Genomic DNA, 22,033 nt, shown 5'->3' with positions numbered 1-22,033 from the left:
TAATTCCTGACAATAATAAATCAAACTCATTTTTTAAAAAACAAATAGCCACTCACCCGGTAAACTTTTAACAGACATGTGTAAATTTATGTAAATCCCAGTAATTTTATTAATGTTTGTAAGTTTCTTTATTTCTTACTTCATGGGTGTATCTCTTGCATGAAAATGGCTTAATACGATTTGGGTACAGACCCAGAGGTTCAGACCACGAGCCACCACTGGCTGCAGCAACAAAAGCTGTTTCTCTCCTGGGCAAGATCAATACAATAATTTCCATCCCTACAAATTTCCTTCAGATCCATCTCAACTTTATCCCTCCATCTTCGTCTTGGTGATCTTAGTGGTTTCTACCATCAGGTTTCCCAACAAAAATCCTGTAAACTCCTCTTCCTTCTTCCATTCATGCCACATGGCCTACACACCTATTCATGCCACATGGCCTCTCCACCTAAGTCTTCATGATTTAATTGTTCTAATAACTGGACATGAATTCAAATTATGCAGTTCTAAATGATGTAACCTTCTCCACTCACCTGTCTCCTCATCCCTTTTAGATCCCAAATATTTTTCTAAGGATTTTATTTTGAAATACTCTTAATTTGTGTTCCTCTTTCAATATAAGGGACCAAGTTTCACTTCCATATAATACTACAGGCAAAATTACTGTTTTGTATATTTTAACTTTCAGTTTCTTGGATATTATATGAGAAGATAAAAGTTTATGAAGAGAAAAGTAACACACATTCCTGAATGAAACCTGATTTTTATTTCCTCTTTAATATAATTTTCATTTGTTAGTATTACTCCTAAGTACTTGAATTTTGAAACGGATTCAAATGAGTTGTTATCAATAATTAAACTTGATTTCAGCCTGACTGACATGTCCAATATCACAGCATGAAAATGCAAATGTGATTCATGGATGACATAAATCTACATCTAAATGCTAATACATACCGTATTTCACCACATAATAGTCAGATTTTAAACATTTTTTTCCCCAAAAAAGTGGAGTGCGATCATTATGTAAAGCTTTTATTTTTTAAAAAAAAGTGCCAGTACTTAAAAATTACTCATTACTAGGTATACTCTACACGGTGCAAGATTAGGATGCACAAAATACTCATGAATATATGTTAAAATTGAATAGTCCAAATCCAAATCTTTGTGACAGTTTAGCGAACATTTTCCATTCTGAAAATAAAAGTTAACACATTAGGTGTTATTGATTTTTTATTTATTTATTTATTTATTTATTTATTGAACTCAACACGTACATACCTAATTACAGAGCCCATATGAAGGATACATAGTCATTACAATTAGATATATTTCTATAATATAGAGATAAATAAAGTTGAAATAAGTATACTTGAGAAAATTTACTAGTGTTCCTAGTACGGACTTACAAAATTTAATCTTCTCTGTCATTGATTTTGTTATCTGATGCGACAATTATGAGATAAAAGATTATAAACCAATTTTTGAACTGAAAAAGCAGATTGCAATGATTATGCTGTGGCAATAATTATGCAGTGAAATATGGTACGAGACTTAACATTGCCCCCATCCCCCTGTTACAAGGGAATTATCTACACTGTACACATTACTGACCTGATGATTCTAAGGGAACATCCTAGCATAAGACAGGGATAATCATCCTCAATGGCATGATCAAGTCTCATTAACTCATCATGGCATGGGACTTGATTAAAAATGAAACATTAATCCTTGCCAATTTCTGAGAGTCTAGGGAATATTCACATGAAACATGTACAAACATATATAAGACTCGTGCACTTTCAACGTGAAGGTCACGTCTTCTGCACTCGCATAGGTGACCTTCGGCCACATTGTGGGTGCAATCGCTTTATAGATGATCTTAATGATTTTGAAAATGTCTGCATGTTGTATTGAATGAAGGAAAACATATGTATAAGTTTGTTTATTTGAAAAGTTTAGAAAGTACCGTTATGTGTGTATGTGCTCTAATGTTGCACAAATATTGAACATATTTTTGTCAATTTAAACTGGGTAAATATTGTCCATTTCAAAATAGTTAGATGTTTTATATAAAGGAATTCAATAGCGAAACAAAACCTGAAAAGCAATACTTACTCTTTTGTCATTTCTTCATTTTTAAAAAGAATTGAAAGATAATTGTTTTTAGTTATTACCCGAAAATTCCTACCTTGTCTCTGGAACTAATTGTAAAGCTCATATTTTGAAATACGAAAAATGAAGTATAACTCATTTACAATACTTTTTGGGGTGGAAATAACATTTCTTCATGTACCCTAACAACATTCATTTATATGGTCAACAACAAACATTGCATACACAGCAGTATTACATCTCTACAACATTAAAACAGCCATGATGTAGCTCTTTCCGTATTTTGAGTACTAAGTTGTATGTAACTTTGTAATCTCTGGACAATCTTCTTATGTAGATGTCACTTTTGTCTGATTCAAGTTTCCTAACTTCGATTTGAATCATCTGAGTCATTGATGATCTCTACAATAAGAAATATATCTGAAGGCACTAAAAACTCTCAACTAAGCACCAAAAGATATTGTACTGTCTCAATTTATCTTAATTTTTTTTGGGAGGAGGGCACTATGTGTCACGCTAGTCGAATATGACCTTGTACATTTTTAATCTGGCATTGTAACATATGTGTGTGTACATTAATCAGTACCATTCACAAAAATTGAAACATCTGGAAGAGATTTGTTATTTTAGATATGAAAATTATTTTTTTGTGAATTAGTTTGTCATTGGAAAAATATTTAAGGAAGAAATGTAATTTCAAATTTAATTATTTTATGTAGAAGTTGTAGAAGCCTTGAGAAAAAATGTCGGATTTTTGCCCCTGGAAATGGTCATTGCTAGGGACATGAAAAAAGGGCATTTTCACCCGTAAAATATGGCTGAGCAAGTGATTTTTAAATTTTCTGTCTTTTTGGACTATTTCCTGGGTGGTCTTAATCGAGCATGTTTTTGCCTCCGGGGCTTCCTGCATGGAGAACATTTATGTCAGTGAGTGAGTGAGTGGTGGGATTGGGGCTATATATGTTGCATGTAGTACAGGGTTCAAATTTTCCAAAACAGCTCTTCTCTTCAGATTCTGATAGCCAAGTGCAAAGTCTTAAAACTTCACTGTAAATATATTAGCTAATATATTTTTCATCATGTAACTGATCTGGTCCTAGATCTTGACATGTAAGATTTAGTGCAATTGCCCCTATTTCCCTTCCCTATGTCCCTGCAAATCAAGCGAGTGGGAAAATTAACAATTTTGTGTTACATGAACTATAGCTCTGAGCAAAAATATCATGAGAGAATTCGTATACTATATAGAACACAATTTTGAGGGGAAAAAAATTGTGTTCTATATAGTATGGGAAAAGTGAGTAAAAAATTAAAAGGGGGAAATTTTCGAGAGATAATTTCTAATTATAATTTAATTTAATATAATACATATTATATAATAATAAAGAACCTCTCTTTATATTTTAAGACTACTGTATTTGGTAAATGATTATGCTTCAGCCTGTACAAAAGCAAAATATTATCATTCACTTACCCAATATCCAAATGGAATTTGTGATAGTCTAGCATTGACAATGCCCCATAGTCCCCAGAAAAAGTGAGATGCCAACATAAATGCCTGGGCCTCTCTCAGAACACACTCCTCTTCATTGGTGCAACGGGATGAGGCAGGTCGAGAAGTGTGGTCAGCATCTGGGTTGCGCTGCCTCTTCTGCTTCCATGTGTTCAGATAGGTCCTTATGAATGACAACTGTGGAAAAACGATTTGTTGAATTCTTTTGCTTCGACAAGATTCTTTTTTTTAATTAACATCTGTGTAATCTTACAGAAACTTCATGTGTGATCAGAAGCAAATACATTGTTTGCATGCTAACCAAAATTACAATGCAGAATTATAATTATCAGTAGTTTTAAAGAATGTGCAATATAATATAGTGCTCGCAAAATTTATAGATACAAAAGAATCTCAAAGAATCATGGTGTAGTTCATCTCTTGGAAATGGGGGAATGAGGATGAATTCAGGGGGAAATGCTAATGGAAAGTTTCTTCTATTTGGGTGGGGGGGGGGGCAACAAAAGATGGAAGAGATTATTTCATGATATCCACCAAATGAATTCAGAAATGTTGTTTTCAGCTCATGAGAATTAATGTTAAGAACTGCAGAGAGAAGTGACTAATTCTCAAAAACTTGAAAACATTTTTTTAAGAACGAACATGTTGGACAACTTGAAAAATAGTATTTATTGATTTTATATATTTGTTTGTATCTATCCTCAAATTGTTATCTCAAATTGTTATCTCATTATGAGGGTTCCTAAAGATACAAAATAGGGCTTGAGCCGATACAGATGCTGATGTATCGGTATCAGAAAGTATCGGTTAGAATTCATTTACCGATACCACCCGATACTTTTCTGACATTTTGGTCTTTCACAAAAATGCTGTGCGACACTTTCGCAGAGTCCAGTTATCCTAAAAATTATGCAAAATTTACTTTATTTGTATTTTGAACCAATATTGCATTAAAAACGGGATAACATTTATTATATAACATCTATTTTAATATCTTATGTAATTCTTGAATATTGTAAAGCAAATTTCTTGGCAAATTGGTGCATATAATTGGAGAATATTTTGAACAACTTTTACGTATTGCAATTTTCAAGTATCGGTATTGGTGGGAATCGGGTAAGAGTATTGTCATCGGTATCGGTTCAAAGTGGTATCGGCTCATTCCTAACACTGAAAAGAAAATTAAGAATCTATAGTGCAAACACAGGGAAAAAAAACTTGTACAGAATTGCACCATGCTTGTGGGTGTGGAGGAGGGCAGGGGGAAGGAGCCTTCAGTGTTGGCTGGCCTATTGATTCCCAAGGAGATTTTCTTAATAAACTATTGCTGAAACCACCAAGTGCCTCCTTATCTTATCTGGGAATGGAGGGGAGAAGTAGAGCCGACCACGTGAAACTTCACTCGGCCATAAAAAGTGCTGTTTGAACTGTGAAATTATGCCCAATGCTACTCAATTGTGCTAGGACATTATTATTTTATTATTATTATTACATTTTTATTTTTAGATGGTTTTATTTTATCCCAACTCAAAATCTATTTCTATTCTGGTTATTTTACATCACTTTTGTGCCTCTATGGGTAAGTATGACAACCGCCATTGTCACCCTTTCCGGAAAGTGAATGTTAACCTAAAAGTATATATAATATTTCAGTCACAGTAATTTACATGAATTATTATAATGAGGATACAGGAACGTCATAATTTCAAACTCAAGTGGTGTTTTGAGGGGCACTATTACGGGATAATATGCATAGAGGTTTAATCATGCCACTCTAATATAGACGATTTATTATTATTAATTACCCCCTGGAAAATTTCCTTGCTTGCCCATCCCTGGAAAAAATCTGCAGCCATCCTAATATTAGGGAGCAATTGTCCCCCTTGCCCCCAGTGCAAACACCCATGCCTCACTCCATAGGCGCCGACTCCATGGGGCTTAGGGGGGCTCGAGGCCACCCCCCCCCCCAATGTTAATGATGTGGGGGCAGAGCCCCAAATAATTTTGCTTAAGAGGATCTAATGTATTATTTTTCTTCTTTTGTAAAGTTCTCTGAATTGTGCCACATGAACTTAACTTTAAATACACATTTGAAATGTTCTAGACCATCAACTTTGGGGGGGCTGAGACCGCTAAACCAACTTCGGGATGCTATGATCGGAGACAGCAAAACACATGACTTATTACTATATACTAAGTATATAATTATTATTTACTATTATACATATATTAATTAATGACATCATGAATTTAGCCAACGACTTGTTAAAGTTTATTTTGGAAGACAGCACCCCCCAGGAGCCAAATTCATGATGGTCCTCCGCACTGTGCCAGTGACGACAACCACAGCCGAAAGGTTACTCAGTGCTATTAGCCGACTAAAAACCTATTTGAGATCTACAATGAGGGAGAAGAGACTAAGCAGCTTAGCGGTACTCCACATACATCAAACTGTGCTTGATAATTTGGACCTGAGACCGCTCGTTAATGAGTTCATAAAAAAATAACCCAGTGCGTAGAGCAACTTTTGCTTTATTTTTAAATCATGTTCATATGTTTTTGTTGTGTATGTCACTTTATATCTTACTGTACATGCTATTTTTTTTATTATTGCAAAATTAAATTTAAAAAGTAAAATATTGTAGCAAGAACAAAAAATAAAATTATTTTCCTGCGATTTGTGTTAGCATTTATGTAAATAATTAAATAAAACTGTTAAATATTGTAAATATTCGTTACTTTATGGGTTATTTGCAACCCATCACATGTCTGTTGCGGACATTAAAACGCACACATGCCCTCGCCGGGACTCGAACCCAAGACCTCTAGATCAAAGCGAGTTGAGTCGACCACCCAACATGCTCGGCTACCGAGGCCGGCATAAAACTGTTAGGTTGGTCTCTTAATGTAAATACATACTTTTCAATAAAAATGTTAATTGTTATCTAAAGAACAAGTGAGCAGACACAAAAGACATAGAGACTGAAACATTTTCTAAACGCTTTTCATGTTACATTTCATTTTCATGAGGAATATAATAGCTGCTGAAAAACTGCTATACGAAGACGTAATTTTTATTTTTAAAAAAGGGAGGGAGTGAGTCATTCATTAATTTATTTCAGTGATCAGAGCCCCCCAATAATTTTGACAAGTCGGCGCCCCTGCCTCACTCCTTGAGAACGTCACTCATCCGCTACTATTAGATCGTTTCTTTCAGCAGATCTTCTGGTTTACCCAAGAAACAACCTCCCGATTTTTTCAAGTCTGACCTTGCAACTCTGCACCGAAGCCCCATGAACGGCAGAGAAGATGTGCAGACACTTTTTACCAAAGGTTCTTTTCCTTGTGGTCGATCTAAAGGCATCTTCCAGAATCCTCAAAATTCTGTATGCCACTAAATTGGGTGAAATTTACACAAAATCCATAATATTAGTCAACATCACACCAACACTGTGTGGTGAAAGTGGATTATGTGATTAAATAACAGCTATTTCAATATTCTTATTGCAGTGGAACACAGATTTTACATTCTTTGCTTTTATATACTCTCACATTACACCTCTAATAACTTTTCTGGGGCCAATGTAATAAAATATTAAAATTATTTCCTGCCTACATTTTCCCCCCTTTTATGTTTCTTGGTCAAAGGAACCTGAAGAATAAAATTCAGGTTTCACTATATCATGTATCTGAACCTGTAAATATTTTACAGTAAAACTCTAAAACTCGGGTAGATTGATGTGGGATAGTTTGAGTATAATATTTATACAGAGTGTCCGAAAAGTCACCCAAACAAGATTTTGAACGTATAACTTTTGTATAAAAAGCAGAAAACATATGTGTAACTTACGCTGATTTAACTTTGTCCATGTGGATATTTTTGAAACATTAAACAAGAAAATCATGCTCTACACGAATGTTCAGTAACAAAAACAAACATGGATAAAGGCCAGCCGTGGAGTCACTTTCAAAAATTTTCAATGTGTATTAATGGTCTGTGTGGGTATTTATTCAATTGATAAAAGAACGATAAATATTTTTACGCATTTTATGGATTACAGATGATTTTATGAGGTTAATTACGACATATTCATACAAAAGTATGTGTTTTCTAAATTACAAGGTGCGTTGGGAACATTGGTCATGTCAGAAGGCATAGCAGGTGTGCCTGACATTTGGTTAGGTTATTCAACCAACACTCAGATGAAATAAAATATCTGAAATTTATCATACAAAAAGATGGGTAGGTTAGGTAGGTTCAGTTTCTGTATGATAAATTTCAAATTACAATACATTCCACGATAGCAATGAAAACTCTATTTTTCCAAAACCAGAGAGGATATTTCAGATGTCTTTTTTCTTGTCCATTTATATACTTACGTAGACATGATGTATTCAGATTACAAAACAATACAGCTATTGTATGTATTTTTAATCAATGTTTTTTTCAAAAGTCAATATTCTTATTGAAAACGTAATATATGAATGACCTGTAACTTTTTCATCACAATTTCTTGCTATGTTTTTTTTTTGTTTTTTACTTATATGTGCTAAAATGACCAATATGAAAAAAAGGTTTCAAACATCCTCATTGTACAATTTGATGTCCAGAGGAAGTCGCAATTCCCCCCCCCCAAAAATTACTCATATCTTTCCTTTCTTTTTCAAAACGTGGCGTAATATGTTCTTCAACAGTGATCTTTTGTTGTGCTTCCCTCAAATTTCAAAGATTATTAAGTGTTCATAGGACCATTGCTAAAAGTGATATTCCAGAAACTTATTCAGAAAGCTAACAGGTGCATTATATATTTTAATTATGTTTTTCCCCAATAAATATTGTGCTAACATAAAAATACACAAGAAAATATAGAGAGTAAACATTGTATGTACCAAATGCAGTCACAAATATTGAAACTAAAGTAGACATTGTGTAAAACATACAAAACATAAGTCAATATTTTGATTTCATTAAATTGTATTTTTTGAAGGGGAGTGAGGATCAGAGGAACATGCATGCCTCTTCTTCCATGCTCCAATCTCTTGGAAGTTTCCAATTAAGTGAAATATTGATTGTAAAGAATTTTATTTAGCAAAATAAAAAAAAATGAAAGAAAAAACAACAAATGTCTTTTCATACTTCTAGGTTTTAAATTCCCTTCTGTATTTGGAGACTTGTCCTTGTTGAGGGTGAATAAGTAAACAAGTTAACCAATATTTGTTTTTGACATATCCTAGCTGAAATGTAATTCACTGTCATGTCTCAAAATTAAATGACACCAGACCAGTGGCATGGCCAGGAATTTTGTAACAGAGTCTCTTAGCAATAAGATTTATTAGTCACTGATGCTCCATTGGAAAATCTTTTCACATATCAAAAGCTAGGCTAATTTATTCACAGGAATATATATTTTATTATATATATGATTTTTATGCAAAATATGTATGTATCTTCATGGAAATCATGATTAAATTATCTATTTACTCACGTCAAGCGAAGAGTATACATACGAGGGTAATTCGGAAAGTAACCGCCGTTGTGGCATGGCGCTAGTAGTAGTGGGCAGAGTGCAACCGTTGTTACATCACACAATCTGTGATTCAGTAAGCTTCCAGCTGTGCTAGTGAGAGCATCGTAATGACGCGCGTATGCTGGTTATAATGTCACGAAATATGTGCTGCCATCGAAAATCCCACCAAATGCAAGGTACGCGGAGATCCACAAAACCAGTCGAATGGTCTCTGCCTTCCTTAGACTTTTAGCCAGTGACTGGCGACGAGACTTGGGTGGCGTATGAACGCAGAGACAAAACAGTAGTCTAGGGATGGGACCGATTAATCGGTACTCTATCAGTATCGGCCGATATAGGCTTATCGGTGTATCAGTTTATCGGTAAAATTACCGATTATTTTACCGATCCGATATATATCGATAAATATCTTATAATTTAGTGCAAAATTCTGCCATTTTGTTATAATTTTTATAGATAATCTCCGTGCCCTTCTATCTAAAAAAGTAAAAGTCTAAGTATTCAACTTCTTTTGCACTGTGGTCACCTCGAAACACACATTTATTAAGTAGATCAATTAGCTAATCAGGTTCTTCAAGGACCGTTTCTAATTTTATATCGGATCGGTAGAATATCGGTATCGGTAAATTTTATATCGGTACTTTATCGGTATCGGCCAAAATTTCATATCGGCCCATCCCTACAGTAGTCAATGGCATGGGGTCATATTAGTTATCAAACAAGCCGAGGAAAGCCCGTCACACTTTGTCGGCGAGAAAGGTTATGGCCTCCTTGTTTTGGGATGCTAAGGAAATCTTGCTTGTCGAATTCATGGAACGTGGTACAACAATCGCTTCTGAAGTTTATTGTAACACTTTGCAGAAACTGAGAAGAGCCATCCAGAACAAACGTCGAGGTCTGCTGACATCTGGGGTTGTGTTCGTGCATGACAACGCTTGCCCTCACACTGCTCGACGAACACAAGATCTTTTGCGCCAATTCAACTGGGGTGTTTTTGATCATCCCCCATACAGACCATACTTGGCTCCTTCTGATTTTCATCTTTTCACTCACATGAAGTGGCTTGGTGCACAGCACTTCGCTGATGATGAGGATCTTCAAAATGCTGTGACAGGTTGGTTGAATTGCCAGGTGGTCGAGTTTTATGCAGGACGGAGTGTTAAGTTGGTGAAACGCTATGACAAGTGCTTGAATTTACATGGCGACTATGTTGAAAATTAGAGGACAGCTGTACCTTTCAGATGTAAAGTAAAAATTTGTTCTATCTATGCGGGTTTTTTATTTACAGCCAAACGGCGGTTACTTTCCGAATGACCATCGTATAAAGCAGCTACAAAGCAAGAAGGACTGAGAAATCTGCTCAAAATAGTTTGGAAAATTATGTGTCATACAGAACTACATGCTGAAAAGAAATATAGAAATTGGATACAAGCATGAAGAAAGTACCATCAAAAGAGAAAGAAACAAGTAAAAGGCATGCTTTAAAAGTCAGTAAGAAGTATAAAAGCTGGCTACAAGAGGGGACAAAAAATAGAATTATAAATGGTGCACATAAACCCACAACCAATGTAAATAGTTTCTTTGTTAAGTTAACAATCAGATTTTTAATCATTTTCAGAGAGCAATAATAAATAAGTGGAAAATTATTTCTACTATTTAGAATAGAACAAGACAATGAACAATGTTATAAACAATTAAAATATTAAGTGAAAGAATGCAGGCTGAACTGGGATGAAGCTCAGTTGAACTTGATTTTGCATTTAAATTTCTATTTAGTACTTCTCCTGTATGCACCATATAGAAAGCTAAAAAATATAATACAAAAATTTGGAAAATAGAGAAAACATTTTTATTTTGTGTGCATTTCTCTTAAAATCATTACAAATTTTTCACTCAATGTCTATGTACAAAAGTTGATTTTGTATTAAAATTGAGGCTACTCTTTCAAACGTCTATTTATGCAAGAATTCATGATTAATAAAAAGATGCTGTTGATCATTGCTACAATGTCAAAATTAGAATCTAACATTCTGTTCGCAATTATACTGTCAGATGTATCATAATATTAAGTTTCATTGTTCAAATATTTTGCCATAACATAAGACTCATGATATACAATTATATACACATCAGAAGATTAAAATAGTGTAAATTAAAATATCTTTGTTTTAAAATTTAAGCATGACTACATTCAGCACAAGCAAAAATTTTCGTTACTGTGCTATTATAATTTATAGGAAGAATATTTCCTTAGCTTCCTTCAAATGAGTCCTATTGGCTTAAGAAGTCAGTTTATAACATTGCCTATTGTTCCATGAAATGAGAGATATTCTACTTTGATTTTGAGTTAGAAGAGCAGCAAAATAGCAACATAAAACACCGAGCTGTACATGACAAGGCAGATTTGAAAAATATACACTAAAATATACAATTCCTATTAGCTAGTTAAAAATATGGAAATCAAATGAACACTTGTAAATATGTATATACATCAGTAGTAGTACTTATAACTAAATTAGTACACATAAATAATTTTCAATATGAAGAAACTCTAAAAAAAATGTTGAGAAGCTTTCATAAAGTAACAGGTAAAAGATTTTAAAAAGTACAATTTCATGCAATGATTAAAAAAATTACCATCATTTCTACACAATTATTTCTATTGTAGAAAAATAATATATCTAGCTCAATTAGGCATTTAAATTTATACAGAAGGTGGCTCAAATGTGGAATATTTTTGCATTTACTAGTTTTGTCTTGCAGGAAATATCTATTTCTATTCATAATAAAATATATAAAAAGATCATGGTATCTGAATATGTCAACCATTGATTCTTCCTTCAATTGCATGCTGCATTCATGATATTGAAAAATACAGAGTATATCTATACAGATCTTAGTAGACAATTTCTAAGATTTTGCAAGCGAAGCATTCCTCTCTATGTTGTGCTTCTATTTATGAGTTTTACTCATATGTACAAAACAAATACAAGAAGCTATAAATAAGCTCTCGCATTTCTACAGGTCAGAAATATTAGTTTCAAGACAAAGAAATAAGCAGGTATAATACACACGTTTTCCCACTCCTTGCCAACATCCACATGCTGTGAACAAAATGATGTCTGTATATTGTGGTTGTTGTTTAGGAGCATGTTTTCATATTTTCTTCCATCAAGCAAGCGAGACAATTAGTTGAACAGCACATGGTATTCAGCACTGCCATTTTCAAATAATTGTCTACACCAGAAAATTTTCATCTAGTTGCAAAAATACATTAGATAGGTTGATAGATAATGTATTTACGGTTTATATTTAAAATATATATATATATGTAGCATTGATTTCATCTATGACATCAACTACCAAGTTTTTCACTGGATTTTTATCATGGGAGAATTTACTTAATTTGTATATTGCCAATAATTATGCATCCAATATTTTTACAAATAGCCTCTTAACTAAATGAAAATCTATGTAATTTTACTATTTGGATCTCATTCAGGATTCCTAACACCAAATACTAGACCACTAACAAAAATTCCACATGGAAGGAAACTGTATGGAAAGTTTTAGTAGAGTGTATTTTACAAGAACTATTTATAATATATCTTCATAACATAACTCAGAACTAGTTTTTCACAGTAACACATTCCTTGTGCATTCTACAAGCAACAGTTACTTTTGAAATGATAATGAAATTGTTTATTGAGTCAGACATAAGAAATCAACACTGGTTTCATGTTACAGTCCCTGAAGATGAAAGTAATGTTCAGTCTCAAAATATCATGAACCTATTCACAACTCTTGTTAGCTTATACACCAAGAATCTCTCTTCATCTTCTATTCCCATGTACAGAGAAGAAATAACGTGAAAAATATTTGAGATTTCTTTGTTCAGTAACGGGAAGAATTATTCACGCTTCTGAACATTAAAAATAGATTAACATACATTACATGAAGAGTTATTTACTATGTAAAAGTTATATATGATATCATGTTATTAACTTTGAGATTCATCTGAATGGTAGTGATGATGGTTTTATTCTAACGGGCAATTCTAATTGAACATTGTCCAGTGCTTTTTAATTATATATACACTATGTTTTGAGAGAGTGCCTCTCCTCTCATCTTCAAGTGTACAAATTTCTTTTTTCTGGTGGCAGGGGATTGAACCTACAATGGAACTGATTTACTACAAACCTTCTGCTAACCACATACTGCTGGTCTGTCCTTAGATTTGTGTACAACCTTTTGCTACATTGAAGTTACTAATTCTATTTCCTGAGAAGGGGTAGGAGGGGGGACCATATTTGCTTGAAATATACACTGGGATGGCTTATAGAGGTTTAGGGTAGTGCTATGAAGGCTGCTTTTTGGATTTTTATCCACTTCGAAGGAAATAGAATTAGTAACTTAAGTTTAGCAAAACAGTAGTTAAAGTTGAGTCTTAAGAGTGTAATTTAGAATTAAGCCATTGAAGGTAGTATATCCTTCAGCATAAAATAATGTTAGCATAAAGTAATGTTGAAACTTAGTTATATTTCAAAATCTCTAACTTTGAATGAGCTATTCTTCAACAAAGTAACAGTTCTTCAGTAAAATCAACTTCTTGATAGGTGCTCCCAATGTACGTACATGAAAATGAAAGGGCAATGAGTAACTTTCATTGATATCAATTTAAAAGAAACTGTAAATACAGTGAAATAATTATGAGATCAATCATATTAGAAACTATAACATAGAATATGTTTCAGAAATGAGTGATTGTGAAAACAACTGGTTGGGTTTTCATATTAAACAAATATAGATGAAACTATTAATCCCACAGCCTTAGGAACAGTATTCATATGTATGGTAACGGTTGGCTGTCATGTGTCACCACATGTATGACCACTGTTAGCACACATGATGCCAAAATTAGGAGATTGTGTGAGAAAACAGCTCCCCTGGTACAAAAGCGATAGTGGTTTATTTCATGTTTGAAGTCCTTAAGAGTCTATGAAGAAGAGTTTAGAACCAGTGTATACAAAAGCATTTTGGGCATTTAGCATTTTTAGCATATGGCCACAGTTTATGCCTGAAAATTAGCTGTTCAGCAGAATATATAATGTTGTTAACTGCAGATGTTAAATTTAATAGTTTTTTTTATACAGTGGTTGTAAAGAAATATTTTAAACACCAACTGTCAGTTTCGCTTCATTTGTACAAAGTCATATAAATACAACTTATGTATTTAACAAAATGGAAAATGCTCCAAAAATCTCTAAAATAGTCTTCTTTCACTAAATAAATATTTTTAAAAAAATTGAATAACACCAAACATCCTATTCTTCACCATTCCTTAGCTGATGTTACACACTGTAAATTCAATAGAGCACATTAAATACAATTTACAGCACATATGCATGTATTATTTTCTTTAAAAAGTTAATAACATTTGAAAAGAATCTTCTTCGAACTTCTGTAAATAAATTTAGTCATATTGAAGACTACCTACTGAACAACCAGTCTGGCTGTAGTGCACCTCAACCCATGGCTTCTTTCACCCCCCAGGTGTCTGGGCGTAATATCTTTAAGGGAATGAGAACAAGCATTTCAACAATGCTGCTCTACTTGCAGCTAGAAAAGCAACACACATTAATAAATACATAGGATAAGACCGATGCATTAACTTCTACTGACTGTTTTAATAAGCAGAACACCTACAATTTTTATCTTAATAATCAAAATAATAAAATTTCTTTCTTTCTTTCTTTTATAATAAATTCAAGAGCTTCAATGAGAAAACTTAATATCAATCAGCGAATCACTCGGAATCACAAAAAGTTTTCTTTTCATGACAACATTAACTTTCAAATGAAAAACTGTCCAATTGACAATAATTACAAAAGATGAATGCAAGGAAAACTGCAATATCTTCTCAGGCCTCCCTGATGGTGCAGGAGTAATGCTGTAGCATTGTAATCAAGGAGCTTCCAGTTTGATATCGAGTAGACGTTACATCAACCAGAGTTTAATACAAATGAATGCAATCAAATTATCAAATATTTGAAACTCAAATATCTCCATGTTTCACTGTTATTTACAGGCATTTTCTAAGCCTACGCTGAAATAATTCAAACAGTTGCAATAGTAAAACACAGCAACTTGACATCAACCCGAAACTGCTTCTAAATATTTATCTTAATTTTTTTATGATCCTGACCTGAAGATTTTAGATGCTAATGGATTTACATGAATGATTTCATCACTGGAATGCATGTTTCAGTTGTAACATAGAACAAAACCTTGCTTTGTATAAGGTGCTACTCTATCAGTTGTAACATAGAACAAAACAGTAGCACCTTGCTTTGTATAAGGTGCTACTCTATGTGTTTACTTGCTATTGCTGTAAGATCATTCATCTTACAAAATCTTCAGAAATCACTAAACTTGCAAGAGAAATGCAGTTTTACAACAATTGTTTTTGTATATTTGAAAATTTATTTTGATATCTCCAGAGATTATTTTTCACAGGCTTCGTTAAAAATTAAATTATACTTTTTCCGGTTTCTATATTAGCACTTCGATCATAGCCCTCCTTTCAACATCATTATTTTAAAAAAGAAAGAAAGAAAACTAATTTTGCATAGCAAAAAAGAGCAAATAAATAACATTATTCAATGTGATGTTATGGATCAACTAAATATTGAAAGAAAAAATAGCATCGGCCTATCCCCTGATAAAACGTAATAAGATAAAGCACTCCAATATCAAAAACAAAATTACACATGACTATAAGCCAGGTGTGTAGATATAATTCCATTTCAGCAAACACAGGAAAGCTGAAGCAGATCTTCAAGAAGTATTTTCTTTATGTGAGAACTTTCTGTGTGTACCATTTCCTAGAATCTTGCATCTCTTTGTTGCATAGCATCATTCTATAGTCTACACTCGTCATTGCCTCACATTTATGAAATGATGCATCCAACCAGACTTGAGAAACTTAACAAAATGCGAAAACACAGAAAGTTGTCTTGGTCAATTCGAGCTTCCATATGTTTGCATGATGAAATGCAGTGTAGAGTAGTAAAAAGTATCATGAAATGCACTAAAATGCATTACGCATCAAATATATACTTTGTGGTGTATTGGGGAAAGGGAGTGTGGAAGAAAGAAATGAAAACATCATGACGAGTTGAAATGTAGAGGGGTGTGAGAGGTGAGTGTGACTAGAGAGGTTAACGAACAAGTGTTTAGGAGGAATGTAAGGGAGAGTTGAATTGGAAAGAAATTTGCTACAGCTCAAGAGAGCAAAGTTATTTATACTATGATGCAGGTAAATATTCTTCTAACTTAGTACCAAAATATGGGTTTCCAATGTTTATTGAATTGTGTGTAGTAAGTGCTCTGGAGGAAATGCCTTTTCTGCCTAAGGTCAAGTGCTCGTTCATCTAATTTCTATGGTAAGAATGCCTGTAAGAGGGCTTCCCATTTAGAGAGATCTTCCTGGCATTAGTTGTGCATTAATAGGGTAGAATGTGATTCCAAACCTTGAACGGAACAACCATTAAGAAAATGTGATGATTAAATTAAAATAAGGTCAGTGTTTTTCACAAAATTACTGTAAAAAATAATGTATATTGTGAAATTTTAATAATGGTATTCTTTAACCCAAATTGTGTGCCCAAAAATGTTGGCAGATGAACAAAAAAAACAAAAAGAATGGGTTATGCACTCGACATCTTCATGAAGGAGATGCGCTCTTTGATACCACTGTGACAGGAGATGAAACATGGGTCTACCACCATGTGCCTGGATCCAAGCAACAGTCACTCCAATGGCGTCATACCCATTCAAAAATTCAAAACATCAATTTCAATGTGCAAGCTTATGGTGTTTTTTTTTCTTCTTCTTTTTTTGGACTGACACAGCATCCTGCTGGTGGAGTTCATGCCTCCTGGAACAACAGTTACTGCTAATGCATACTGCCACATGTTGAAATGGCTTTGATGTGCAATCAGAACAGAAGGAGGGATATGTTGTCATGTGGAGACCTCCTGCTCCACGCAATGCTAGGGCCCACAAGCGAATGTCACCAAAGAGTTTGTTGCAAGATTCTGATGGGAAGTTCTTGATCATCCAACATACATCCTGGATCTTGCACCCTGTGATTTTTATTTATTTATTTTTAATTTGAAGAAACACCATGTTGGACAATGCTTTGATGGCAATGCTGAGATCAAGGAGGAAGTCACTACATGATTCAAGAGGCAGGCGGCGGACTTCTACAATACTGGGATCCACATGCTCATACCCAGACTTAATATATGTTTTGACAAAAATGGTGGTACTTATGTTGAGAAAGAGAGTATGTGCCAGACTTCACTTTTATCAGTAGTTATGTAACAAACTCTATGTACATATTTATTGGTGTTTGTATCTTTACTTTCCTGACACGTCTTGTAAATAAATTTTACACAAATTTATTATTTTCCTAAAGTTAGTTACATACATTGATGAGGAAGTGTCGGGCACATAGAATTTAAGATTTCAAAAGTCCTTTTTTTTTTATCAGTCATCACAAAGTGTCAAAAGGGAGAACAAGTTCCTCTATCCTATTGTTGGTCATGAACGTTTGAATGGCAACTCAAAATTTATAATAGTCTGATCTACTAGGAAAGAGTCTGAAATTTAGTCAGCCTGGGCATGGGCATAGGTTGATGTAAAAGTGATGGTTCCTTCATCATTGTGATTAGCCCACCATGACATTTCAGTGAAATAAAACAAATATAAACTGCATAAAAGTGAATGGGGTAAAAAAAAGAAAGGGACAATCTAGGTACAAATGGAAAGATTGTGACATAACTCTATGCATTATTCACTACTTCAAAGCAGTTCATGTGAGTGATGTATTCTGAATTACACATGGAATATGTGGCATGTTCTTTATTTAATTCTATTGGGGAGTTCTTTACTTTAATATATCAGTGATAAAATAAACTGAATCCACACTTTCTGAGAAAGGAGGTTGTGACATAGTGTATGCATGTGATTATATAAATATGCAAATAATATTCAATATTACAGAGTTAAATATTCATAGAGAAGATAGAATTTGTATTTCATGCATTTTGTGCATTCTTTGTACTTTTACTACTCTCAACCCACAATTCATCTATTGATTCTATTTTGACAGTCATAATCCATTACTACGATCATGTAGAATGAATGCAATCTAGTGTTCAGTGTATTAAATAATCACTGTGTATATTTACATATAATGTTTCAATGGCACGAGAAACTACATAAAATTTTGATGCGTAACAACATATTTTGATGAAATTAATAACACCTTTTATTGTGTTAAATAATGTTTCTTGTTATCAAGGTATTTACTACACAGTTCTTAAAGTATTATATTACAGAATTCTTACAATTAATATGTAATATTTCTTATTTCAAAGCCATTAATTCTACTATTCACATATCATGCAAGAAATTTTAATGCAGATTATGGTAGAAATATTCTTCTTGCAAGTTTGCAAAATCACTATCAAACTATTACTAAGTACTGCAAATATTTCCACTTAACAGTAATTTTTCAATTCACATGATTCACTTGGATATGTTGGACTGAGAAAGTTCCAGGAAACTCGAATGAATAACTGTTTGCATGAACACAACAAATACGAGGGTGATTCAATAATTATTGTCCCCGGCATACTTAAAGGATATGAATTGCAATGAATGATGGGGATATTGTAGGCTAATGTCTTAGATGCCTATATGCAAAATTTCAGAACCGTAGGTGCTATAGTAAATTCGTTTTTCTCGTTTTAAGTGTGAGAGGTGGCACTTAGTTTGAAAAATGGAGAAAACCGAACAACGAGCTGTCATCAAGTACCTCCAGAAAAAGGGGCTAAGCCCAAAGGAGATTCATGAGGACATGGTCAGTGTGTTGGGTGATGGGGCTCCTACCTACCAGGTGGTAAAAAACTGGTGCCGCGATTTCCGTTGCGGCAGGGAAAGCTGTCAACAGGCCCCTGGTGCTGGTCCTCCAACAACAGCATCCACCCCAGAAAACATTGATGCTGTGCATGACATGATTATGGCTGACAGAAGAATCACGGTGCAACAGTTAGCAGACATCATGCACATCTCTGTAGCCTCAGTGGAAACCATTGTGCATGAACACTTGGGATTCAGAAAGGTGTCAGCGCGATGGGTCCCCAAAATGTTATCCCGTGAACAACAGAAAGACAGAGTTCAATGTTCAAGGGCTGGTTTGGAGCTGATGGGGGCAGACCTGAAGCAGTTCTGTGATAGATTTGTGACAGTGGATGAGACATGGCTCCACCACTATGATCCCGAGTCCAAACGACAGGGTATGGACTGGCGGCAAAGCAATTCACCTCCCCTCCGCAAATTCAGGATGCAACCATCAGCACGCAAGGTTATAGCCACAATTTTTTGGGATGCGAAGGGTGTGCTCCTTATTGACTACCTGGTGGGACACACTGTTACTGGGGACTATTATGCAGCCCTAATCCCTAAGTTACGCGAAGCAATCAAGGAGAAACGGCGTGGGATGTTGCGGCGAAAAGTGCTGTTTCACCACGATAATGCTCCAGCACACAGAAGCCATGTTACTGGTGCCGCAATCCATGCTGCTGGTTTCCATGTGTTGGAACACCCTCCCTACTCACCCGACCTCGCCCCTAGTGACTTTCATTTGTTCCCGAAGTTGAAGGAGCACCTCAAGGGGACGCATTTTCCTTCAAATGCTGCTGTTATGGACGCTGCGGAAGAATGGCTCACGGCTCAGCCACAGACATTCTTTGAAACTGGCATAGTGGCTTTACAGCATAGGTGGAAGAAGTGCATTACTGTGAAGGGGGACTTTGTGGAAAAATAATACTGCTTATATGTCAGGGACAATAATTATTGAACCACCCTCGTATATCCATAGAAGTTATTGATACATGTTAGTCCAATATGCATACAGGTTTCAAGAGGTTGTATAATTAAAATAATAACCCTTGGTGCAACAGGCCGTAAGGGCCAGGGCATACCTTGAATACTCTCCATAAAATTATTATTCGATAGAAATCATCAGATTTGTGTAGTAGCCGTTTTTATTTAAACTGTTTTTAAAAATATATATGAAACTATTTCTTTCTTTTTTGCAATATATGAATTCTATAGGGTTACCAGACGTCTTCTTTTTCCAGGGAATCTTATGTCGGGTGACGGAGAATTCTTCTAAAGTGAATGCCCTACATTTGGGGTGTTAATTAGTAGAGGCATGCAAATTTAGTTTTTGACGAAAACACGAAATATGAAATAACATGCTGTAATGTTCATTTTTCATGTTTCTGAAAGGTGTGAGGTGCATTTTCCTACCCTGTTTTGTCACGAAATAATGCGAAATGAACTGCAAAATGCGAAATATACTCTTAAACACAAATTTACCGTTTATATACCGACGCGACACTTTCTGAAGTCTGAAGTATCCTGTGAGTTACGCAATTCACGGAAAATTGATTAATTCTGCCGTAAATATTTGAGAAGCAAAAATGACCCCCTTTACACAGGAATAAACTTAATACTCTGGTAACTACATAAATGTGCTATTAGAAGGGATAAGTTTATTTTGTGTAATAAGTGCAGTTTTTAAATCAAATTTAGGATTATATTCACAACTTTAAAACCAAAATGTCATCTTACATAGCACTTTTGATGTGATTATTCACCGCTATAACACCAAAATTTTATTTTATTTATCGCTTTTGAACCCGAAATCGACTCTGTTTTTCTACCGAAATTTTGCTTTTTATTTACCAAAAATATGTGCCTCTAATAATTAGTAATAAAATGTTATTTTAGTTGGAAAATCAGAAATCAGTGAAATTTTTCATCCCCTGAGAGAAGTAATTACAACACATAATTTTATCATAAAGTGTGTGTAAACAATGAATGTTATTCAGAATTTTTGAAAATAACAAAATATTTCAGAATGTGCCAACTTGTCACAATGCAAATGCTGAGTTGGGTCTTTTCATTGATGCCAGCCAAGGTTTCTTCTGCCTGTCCCAACCTGCTGCTTGGTTTGCGTCAGCAAGTCGACCTGTGTCCTTAAGGTGAGGTAAAGTTTCCTGACCATGTAACACCATGCCATGAGGACACATTTAGGGAATGTGGGGGCCTACCCCCACATTCTTGATCTCAAGACATTTTGAAGGTGATGTGATCAGCACTATGCTTCGGCCACCTTTACTTTTAACTGACTTTTATAAACCTTCCAACAGCCAGGGCCTGACAAGTGGATTTTCATTAGGTGGCACGTGATAAGTGTATTCAGTCTCATTGGCACTGTTTTCTGGCTTTTGAAACCTAATCCTGCTATTTCTAATTTTCAAGAAGCTTCTCAATTGTTCCCACAATGTTGTCAACACTGAAATTTTAGTTTATATATGTAAATATTATTTCACTTTCTGAAAAGTCTGCAAAATGTTGTAGTGGACATATGTTCCTGGCTTCTGTTTTATTTATCTAACATCTATAAATAGGCCTCTTTGGTGAAACTGTTGTCCATAGTGCCCTAATTAATAAACATATCACCTTTACAGAAAGCTTTCTTTACACTTGCTCCAAATTCTTAAAACTTAAAAGTATTTAAATCAGTCCCCTGCATGTTTCTAACTGCAAGAAAATACTTGATAACAAGAAACAATAATTAAAACTGATAAACGAATTTTAATGGATTGTAAAATACTTCTATTCAAATTTAACATTTTATTCATGACTTCTTGAGAACTCAATTTCAATTGAACAGTAGTCCAAAACTTTGCACAGTGAAATAATTTCTTTCTTCACCCTACATTCCATATGAATT

The 22,033-nt window shown here is 34.3% G+C and overlaps 1 protein-coding gene across 4 annotated transcripts in view; it reads right to left on the bottom strand.

The window, feature by feature from the left end:
* LOC145986628 (choline/ethanolamine kinase-like) overlaps positions 1–22,033 on the bottom strand; it is a 139,898-nt gene that overhangs the window by 6,188 nt on the left and 111,677 nt on the right. For all 4 annotated transcript variants that reach the window (XM_083120868.1, XM_083120867.1, XM_083120870.1 and 1 more), the window contains exon 7: positions 3,590–3,805. In XM_083120868.1, the coding sequence (XP_082976994.1) occupies positions 3,590–3,805 (216 nt within the window). The remainder of the gene's footprint in view (positions 1–3,589; positions 3,806–22,033) is intronic.

Source organism: Lepisma saccharinum, chromosome 4 (assembly GCF_977018435.1).
Source record: "Lepisma saccharinum chromosome 4, izLepSacc3.1, whole genome shotgun sequence".
NCBI classification, from domain to species: Eukaryota; Metazoa; Arthropoda; class Insecta; order Zygentoma; family Lepismatidae; genus Lepisma; species Lepisma saccharinum.
Note: the sequence above shows the minus strand (reverse complement) of the source record. Positions and strands in the feature narration are given on the sequence as shown.